Source organism: Salvia splendens, chromosome 10, assembly GCF_004379255.2.
Source record: "Salvia splendens isolate huo1 chromosome 10, SspV2, whole genome shotgun sequence".
In the NCBI taxonomy this organism is placed as follows: Eukaryota; Viridiplantae; Streptophyta; class Magnoliopsida; order Lamiales; family Lamiaceae; genus Salvia; species Salvia splendens.
Genome location: NC_056041.1, coordinates 7,678,531 through 7,687,463, shown reverse-complemented (window position 1 = coordinate 7,687,463; position 8,933 = coordinate 7,678,531). Strand labels below are relative to the sequence as shown.

At 37.8% G+C, this 8,933-nt stretch overlaps 3 protein-coding genes across 3 annotated transcripts; 2 read left to right on the top strand and 1 right to left on the bottom strand.

Moving 5' to 3' along the window:
* Positions 1 to 527: 527 nt before the first annotated feature.
* On the top strand, positions 528 to 1,732 carry LOC121750958 (photosystem I assembly factor PSA3, chloroplastic-like). Its single transcript, XM_042145656.1, has 3 exons — positions 528 to 940; positions 1,003 to 1,167; positions 1,244 to 1,732. Exons 1-3 carry the CDS (start codon positions 587 to 589, stop codon positions 1,565 to 1,567), a joined length of 843 nt encoding a protein of 280 aa, XP_042001590.1. The 5' UTR covers positions 528 to 586; the 3' UTR covers positions 1,568 to 1,732.
* Positions 1,723 to 3,618, bottom strand: LOC121750987 (uncharacterized protein At4g28440-like). The gene is made up of 3 exons (XM_042145692.1): positions 3,491 to 3,618; positions 2,773 to 3,007; positions 1,723 to 2,282 (listed from the first exon to the last, which is right to left on the bottom strand). The coding sequence occupies exons 2-3, from the start codon at positions 2,993 to 2,995 to the stop codon at positions 2,092 to 2,094; spliced, it is 414 nt and encodes a 137-aa protein (XP_042001626.1). The 5' UTR covers positions 2,996 to 3,007; positions 3,491 to 3,618; the 3' UTR covers positions 1,723 to 2,091.
* Positions 3,619 to 4,584: 966 nt separating this feature from the next.
* On the top strand, positions 4,585 to 8,310 carry LOC121750913 (protease Do-like 1, chloroplastic). Its single transcript, XM_042145575.1, has 8 exons — positions 4,585 to 5,034; positions 5,418 to 5,540; positions 6,176 to 6,347; positions 6,662 to 6,699; positions 7,104 to 7,302; positions 7,403 to 7,555; positions 7,697 to 7,831; positions 8,070 to 8,310. Exons 1-8 carry the CDS (start codon positions 4,640 to 4,642, stop codon positions 8,145 to 8,147), a joined length of 1,293 nt encoding a protein of 430 aa, XP_042001509.1. The 5' UTR covers positions 4,585 to 4,639; the 3' UTR covers positions 8,148 to 8,310.
* The last annotated feature ends 623 nt before the right edge of the window (positions 8,311 to 8,933 follow it).

Genomic DNA, 8,933 nt, shown 5'->3' with positions numbered 1-8,933 from the left:
AGTATAAAGTATACCACAATAGTCCATGTGCATTGCAGAGATGATGAACTAGTTGCAGTAAGATATAGTACTAACATTTATCTTAAAACTAACAAAAATATCATGTACTGTACTTACTAAAATTATCAGGATAGATTTCAGATGAGTCTCAGTGGCCTATAAAATACTAGAATATTATCTCTATATACTTTTAATTGATAGGAGTACAAAATATTTATTACTACAAGATAAATGAGGTGATGAGTGTTTGGGCAACTAGCTAGAAATCCAAAATTGGCCCATTTTATTAATTTTGAAATAGTTGGTATATGTAACTGTAACCATTAATTATAAGTACATAATATTCATCTCTATATAGTTCATACAGTATATATTATTATAACAATAACTTATAAAAAAAATTAAAACATGTATGTTCAGTGACCAGTAATATAGAATATAAAATATTTAGTCTTGTTATTTATGAATAAAATATGTGATATTGTCATGTATTGATAAAAATATCTAGAAGAGGGGAGAGAGATATAGAGAGGTTAGCATACATGATCCGAAAACGAGAGGTTAGAATTGAATAACGAAAGCAGTAATGGCAGTCCTCTCCTCCCTCCAAACAAACCCTCACTCCTCCTACACCTACACCACCATCTGCAAACCCACCCCGCCCTCTCTCCTCCGCCTCCGCCACCTCTACGCCGCCCGCCGCAAGCCCCATGCCCTCCTTGTCCGATCTTACATGGAGGACTCCAACACCCTCTCCGGCTTCGCCAACAAGGTCCTCGGCTCCCTCCCCGTCATCGGCCTCTTCGCCCGTATCATCAGCGATGAAGGCGGCATTGGCGGTGACATCATCGACTTCGCTGAGTTCCGCCGCAGAGTCGGAAACAAGTGCTCCGTCAATGACTCCCGAGCTCTCTTCGAGCTCCAAGATCGACGAGGCAAGGTGCGTCATAAGTAAATAAGCCCGTTTACGATGAAGATGATTAATTCTTGATTTGATTGCAGGCTGGAGACCCTCTCTATGTGCTTCTCTGCTGCTGGCTAGCTGCAGTTGGAGCTGGTCTGCTTAAATCTGAAGAGATATTGGAAGGAGTGGCAAGGCTTCGGATTTCGAATGATATCGAATTCGAAGAAGAGAATTTCATTGCCTTGATCAAAGAATCAAGAGAGGTTTCTGCATTTACTGTATTATTACTAGGTTAGTTTGTTTCATTTACTGCTAAACACGGGATTGTGTCGCTTGCAGAAACGAGCGCGGCTCAATGCTCCCGTGCCCAATATCCCAATGGCGGTTCGGGCAGAGAAAGCTCTTGAAGCCATATATGTGTGTTGTTTTGGGAGAGATCCTATAGAGGAAGAAGATGAGGAATTGCTGTGTACCATATTGAATGCTGTGTTTCCGGCTGCCGGAAAGGAAGAGGTTGAGAGGATTGTGAGAGAGAAAGCACAGAGAGTTGCAGATGGAACCGATGAAATCAAAGTCCCCGAGCCCAAGCCCTTGCCCAAAGAAGCTGTTGAGCTGCAAATGAAAGATCTTGAGTTTCTCAAGAAAGGAAGCGATACATCGTAAACACATCTTCTCTCTTCATCTTCAAACAAAAACCATGAAATTTAGCATCTTTCACACACTATGTTTTGGGTATAGAGCCACATTTTGAGTAGCTAGGGTCGTGTGTAATAAACCTCAAACCACACGGACTTGACAAAGAAAGCAAAAACAACGTATGACCAGAAATACTTGCAAATATTTATGATACAAAGTAGAATAAGTATATCATACCAGTTGTTCATTACATGAAGCAGTACAAAGTTATTCCTTTCATCCATACAGGAAGACATGATTTCTTGACAAGAGAGAATCCATGCCATTAGAATAGACAAACTAAAGCAAGTCTGGACCGTGAGCCAAGCTGCGATGATACCTGCTTTTTTACGTCCAGCTGCAATGCGTACTTACCATCGAGTAATACTTAAGATCTTTCGTACAGATGGGATCAACATCTTCACAAAAACGGCAAGCAGTCTCCTAAACACACTTCATTTCCCAGCATTTCTTTATGAACGCTGATCTAAGCAGAGATGGATGCTGGCAGTTCATCCCTCTACGTTAACTAATTCATATTCAATCAGTGAAAGGTTATTTTCCTCTTTGACAGTGAAGGTGGCGGGATCAGCAGCTGCTTCCACACGCCCCCATTTGTCCACAGCTAGTCTCATTGATCCTTTGAACATGTCAATTTTGGCGTTTCTCAGAATAACTGTTGTTTCGGGCTTCATGGTTTCCACTGCACATTGGAGTTCACATCAAGATCATGAAATTGTGGCAAAAGGGAAAAGGACCATAGAGCCAATATTTATGAGGCATTCCCGTAGTGGGTACAAAACTGCACTTAATGTCAATAAAAGAACAAAACAACAACCTTTGGCGGGAGACCAGACGGTGATCAGTTGCAATAAGTATTTTATTTCCTAATAGTCAACTGCAAAACTTCACTGTCTCACATTCAAGCATTGTGAAGACCTGGCAAAATATTACTAACACACAAGCACACTCATGTACCTTGTGATTACATTATCCATTTATTGGCAAAATCACATTGTGATAACCAAATTGATATGTAAAACAAAAGCCAAATTTCATAATTACTATAAGATACTAAAACAAATCCACCGTTTTCAACCTCAACATAGAAACCACCACAATTTGATAAGGTTTACTCATAAAATGATGAATACACATATCATCCCAATCACTCAAGCCACAAAGCACCATACCTTGTTCATTCCTAGCAGTAAACAAAATCGTCCCAGTTTCATCCCCAACCAGACACTCAGCAATCCGCATCTGATGAACTCGAGGCCCATCCGGCCTACCCTTTTGCAATACCATCTTCGAACTCAAAACCTTCACGATGAGATTGTGCCCATTCGTGCCAGGACTCAGCTGATCAACCTTAGCAAAAACTGGCTTCCTCATAGATGATTTCTTTTCACCCATTTAAATCAAAACCTAAAATGATAAACCCACATTAGCCGGAAAAGAGGAATTCCATAAGCCCACCCCAGAAAAACACATTCAGCACAATCACCACTTGGAACACATTTGGAGCTAAAATTCCATGCATAGATCATCGATAAATCAAATTTCATACACATGAGGCAGAATTCATCATGATCAGAACCAATGGCTAATCATCAACAAACAGAGGAAAAAAAAAGTAAAAAGTAAATAGAATAAAACGGAAATGAAAGCACGTTAGAGGTCCACTAAGATATCACTGATAAAATTGATGCAATCGAAATTGAACATAACAACAAATATTATCTGAATAGATAAGACCTACACTCTACACTAGTAGCGATACTCAAAACAAACAGCAACAAATCAAAACCCTAATTATCAGATCAAATATCAATAAAAATGAAAAAAAATCCAGGATTTACACAAATATACGAAAATTTGAACATATAAAAATTGAAGCATTGGAATCACCTTGGCAACAGTAACAGAGAAGTGGAATCTTTTGCGGGCGACTTAGTTTTGGTGAGTGAGACGACCGTCGAAATGGATTTTTGAATAGAAAAATTAAATCTAGTTTTTGACCGTTGATCTTCCATACTTTCTCAGCAGATCTCAGCCGTTGCCTGTAGTAGTACTAAAAACGCGTAAGCTGAAGAGAATCGCTTATTGAAGTCGCAAGATGTAGACATGTTGTAGACTTGTAGTATAAATTGTTTATGGCACGTGATCAATTTCATTTTTCTTTCTTTTTCAATATCAAAAACACAAAAATTACTTAGAAACTGGTTATATCATTATATGCACTTAATTTGCAATATTACTAGTATCAATTTCAATCACCTTTGGCAGAAAATATAACTTAATACTCCATCTGTTTCTTAAAAATAGAATTATTTTTTGGTATGTAACCTAAAATCATAAGCTTTCACAAATGGACTCCACAATTCACTAACATTAATTTTACTACTTTTTTCTTCTTATTCTTTTACTTTACCCATTTTTTTTATCATCTCTCCTACTTTACCAATTTTGGATGAAATGGGGGAGTATTCAAGTATCAAGTAGGAATATCTGATTTTAACGTGTCAAGACAATTGATGTAGCGAATTTGTAACCAAACAAGTGCCATGATATTCAACAAACCTACTATATCAACTACTAAACACCCACACTCTTTTTCTCTCTCCATTTAATATTTACACCCATACTCTTTTTCTCTCCAATTAATCACATTAACTAACAACTTTTAGAATACCATGTGGATTAGAAATATGTCATTTTAGCCGTCACGGAGGTCTTTATTGTTTTATTGAGACGTGGTACCTTAATTGAAAAAGAAGGGAACTAACTAAAACTTGACGCAATTTTTGTAGTCGTTGTGTCGAGATGTAGACTTGTATGAGGAGGTGTGGAGTGTGGATTAAGTTCAAGTCCTGTTGGAATGGAAAATTAAGTGGAAGAAAACTTCGGGCCCATAATTGTAGTTATGGGCCGAAATCAATGCATCCAACGACTTTCAAAACTCTAGAATCACTTGGAAACAAACACATCCACATATAATTCTGGAGAGAGAGAAAATTTGAGAAATTAACGAAATCCAACTCCCTCTCTCACTCCCCAATGGCTGCACTCGCTTCCACGTTCTTCGCGACCACTCCGAAAGTATCGCGCTTGAATTCAGTCCCCAAATTGCCGCTCGGGAGATCTCTCTCTCACTTCAAACGAGTTACTTTGATCACTCCGGTCGTCGTTTCCGCTCTCCGCGATGAGTTTATTCGGAACAATTCCGCCTCGGAGCTCGATTCCAGCAATGGACTGAAGAAACTCGTCGACTCGCTGTTCGTGCTCTGCACTTCCGTCGCTCTTTCAGCGACGCTGTTCGTCGCCGACGTTGATTCGGCCTCGGCTTTCGTTGTCACTACGCCGCGGAAGTTGCAGTCCGATGAGTTGGCTACAGTTCGCCTCTTTCAAGAGAACACTCCTTCTGTTGTATACATTACTAATCTAGCTGCGAGGTAATCAGTGTTTGCATTTTATGTATGACTGGATTCGAACTCAATTTTTAACCTACTTAATACTGTTTGATTATTATCTGTGATGATGTAAATATGACCGATTGTGCTGGCTGCATTATTACCTCGTGGTCCTCATCACTGTTGAAATAATGCTACTTCATCAGCGTGTTCTGATTTCAACTACCTAGTTGTGCAGCTCAAATAATGATATGATCTAGACAAAATAATTAAACAGGATCTGCTTAATATGGCAGCCGATGTAATTGTTAGGGTGTTGACTGGCATAATGTATATGTTATAGGTGATGTTGGCACTTGGCAATAGATTTTGATTCTGTAATGAGTTGTTGATATAGTGAATTCATACTGTACGTTTTGTTTTAGGCAGGATGCCTTTACATTGGATGTGTTGGAGGTGCCGCAAGGATCAGGATCAGGATTTGTATGGGACACGCAGGGCCATGTCGTCACAAATTATCACGTCATTCGCGGTGCATCTGATCTCAAGTACTCCCTACTAAACTGTCCTGTGATTTTACGGCCCAGTACTTAACTACTTAGTCATTGTCCGAAAAGTTACTGAATTAGTGAATTAATTATTTCCTTCTGGCTTGTTTTACGATGCCTGTTACTGCATAGGTTCTAGTACATATGTTGGTTTTCTTATTGAGTATTTTGCGTCCATGTATGGATATAGACTATATATTTCATTATGTGTTTTCTTTTAGCTATAGTTTGCTTTATAAAGCTACCAGCATTTCACATCTTCAGTACATAATTTAAAAGATTGTTTGATTACCGCAAAAATCTTCAGTAACGTGTAGATATCTGTATGCACAACGCCTTCCTTTTTGCCAAATAGTTAGAGAATTCATAGATGATATGAAAACCAATACTCTATCATCAAGATGTGATCTCTAAGTAGGAAGCTTGTTAACTTACTTTATGCAACTGTGGTAGACTTTGTGATGACATGAGAAAGTTGCCATCTTTTAATAGTATTCCATCATTATGATGGTTAGTAAGTTGGTAATGTCAACTGTTGAATCAGTATAATATTTGTTTTTCAGTTTCTAGAATATGTCCTGTAGCCTTTAGGATGTGCAATTTTAGTGTTCTGATGAAGGGATGGTTGTGTTCAGAGTCACTCTTGCAGACCAGAGTACATACGATGCAAAAGTAGTTGGGTTTGATCAGGATAAAGATGTCGCTGTTTTGAGAATTGAGGCCCCCAAAGGCAAATTGAGACCGATACCAATTGGTGTATCTGCAGATCTGCTTGTGGGTCAAAAAGTATATGCAATTGGAAATCCTGTAAGTGCAATTCCCAATTGCTTTCTGGTTGATATCTTCTACTAATATTTATGGCTTATTATCAAATTTACCATTTCAAACATACACAAGTGTAAAGTGTAAAATGTGGTCTTTGGTGGATGTGGAATTTCTCTCTCTAAGTCCATTCTTGATCTCCCATTTTGGAGGAGTCCATAATACTCATTTTTATAAAACAAAATGGCATGGTTAAAGCTAATCGATACTTTTGGATAAAACATAATGGCAAGCTTCTTTTATATGGTACCATAATTTACCTTCTCTTACAATATGTTTCTCTATTTTTGCCTTGGCAGTTTGGACTTGACCATACGCTTACTACTGGTGTTATCAGGTACTAACAGCACGTATAAAAATAATGTCACAAGTTATCATCATAATATACGTGGCTTGTTATACATATCCAGATTATTGGTGGCGAGCAAGTTTGTTGGTTTAGACATGTAGAAAATATTACATTTATAATTTTCAAATTCTAGATTATATTGGTAGTTTCTATAGGACATCTATATTAATATAATTTCAAATATCCCCGCATCACCTTGTTTACTTTTTCTTTTTCTTGATCGCCAATCAATACCAGGATGACGTTTGAAGCTTATGTATGTTAGCATAAGTCGGTTATTCCAACCTTTAGATTATACCAGCTTTTGCAAAATCTATTAGACTATTCATATAACTGGCTAATAGTGTATCAGTATTGTATTAGGGTGGCTAACAAATTCAATCCTTTTCTAGTGGGCTGCGGCGAGAAATCAGTTCGGCAGCAACTGGCCGTCCAATCCAGGATGTCATCCAGACAGATGCTGCGATCAATCCAGGCAATAGTGGAGGACCACTGATCGACAGTGCAGGCAATCTTATTGGGATAAACACAGCTATATATTCTCCTTCTGGTGCTTCATCTGGAGTGGGCTTCTCTATTCCGGTTGACACAGTGAGTGACTGCTTTAGTTAGGAAGATTTCTATACACAGTGTAATATTTATGAGTTACTCCACTATGTACGCTTTTCCTAAGACTTTCCTTTACGTCCAGGTAAGCGGTATCGTTGATCAATTGGTCAAGTTTGGGAAAGTCACTAGACCAATTTTAGGGATTAAGTTTGCGCCTGACCAGTCAGTGGAGCAACTAGGAGTTAGTGGGGTTCTCGTCCTGGACGCTCCTCCGAATGGGCCAGCAGGCAAAGCAGTATGTCCAATTCTAACATTTCATTTTTGTTTGATGCTCAGATTGATATGAAATATCCTTTTGCTTTACAGGATTTTCGAAATATCATGTTGTATAAATCATGTAATGCTGATTACAGCTTCTGTATTCTTGGTGCTGCAGGGTCTTCAATCAACAAAACGTGATGCGTATGGAAGACTTATTTTAGGCGACATAATTACATCTGTTAATGGAAAGAAAGTTGCAAATGGTAGTGATTTGTACAGAATCCTTGACCAATGCAAAGTAGGTGATAAGGTAAGCGTTAATAGTAACTTCCACTATTCATCTTTTAATGCCTAACATTGGATATACAGAAATCTGCGTCTCATTTTGTTTCTGGAATCAAATTGAACATTGTCATATATTACCATCATAGTTTAAAAGTGTGCATAGTTATGTGGAATGAAATCACTAAAAGCAATATAAGATGAAGATGTAAAAAAATAATGAGAACTGAGAACTAACTTCATTTCGAATGTGTTTCATTTTGCAGGTGGAAGTAGAAGTACTTCGTGGAGATAAATTGGAAAAGATCCCTGTTCTCCTTGAACCAAAGCCTGATGAATCCTGATGTAACAAGCATTGTAATTCATATAGTATTATTTGTCCGATTTAGCCCTCAACGGTGTACATAATCTTGGATCTTGAAATGAAGCTACTGTATCAAAGCGCCTATCTCTGTATTGTAAATCTACTATCCTTATGAAAGTAAAACTAAACTAGCTGATCCTCAATCTTATTTGCATGTTTGACTGCAGTGTATACACAATATCGCTGTATAGGTAATGTAGCAGCCACGTAAACTCTGTATTGAAGTTAAAGTTCAAGTATTTCGAAGCACGATTATTTCATTCCACTGTTACCAGAAGATGCTCATAAAGGAATTGAATCTCTTGTTACTGATGTACTCCAAAAGGAGGACCACTGGAATTGCATTCTGTAGCTGAAACTACCAGGCAAACTGAGGGAAATAAGGCGACATTGACAGTGGTGGTAATGGCTTCAGGTTCTTAGAGATACAGGTGGAGAAAGTCTGGAATCGAGTATCTATTAAATTTCACACCTTAAAATTTTACATTGCAGAAAATAAGTTGAGTATTGGAAATATCAAAGTGTTAACATTTACAGTTTTACTTACACCTTAGAATCGATTTTCGACGACTGAATACTTGATCTCAACTCGTTTTGGCATCAAAACAACGTCAAAAATCCTAATTAAGGCATTAATTCTTAATAGTTTGATGCTTCAGTTAAAATATGTAATTATCAGGAGTAGTATTTATTTTCTTTAGATTGAAATATAGGAGTCGTCGAAAAAAAAAGTCAATAGTTTAGGTACTTGTAAAGTGTGTTTTAA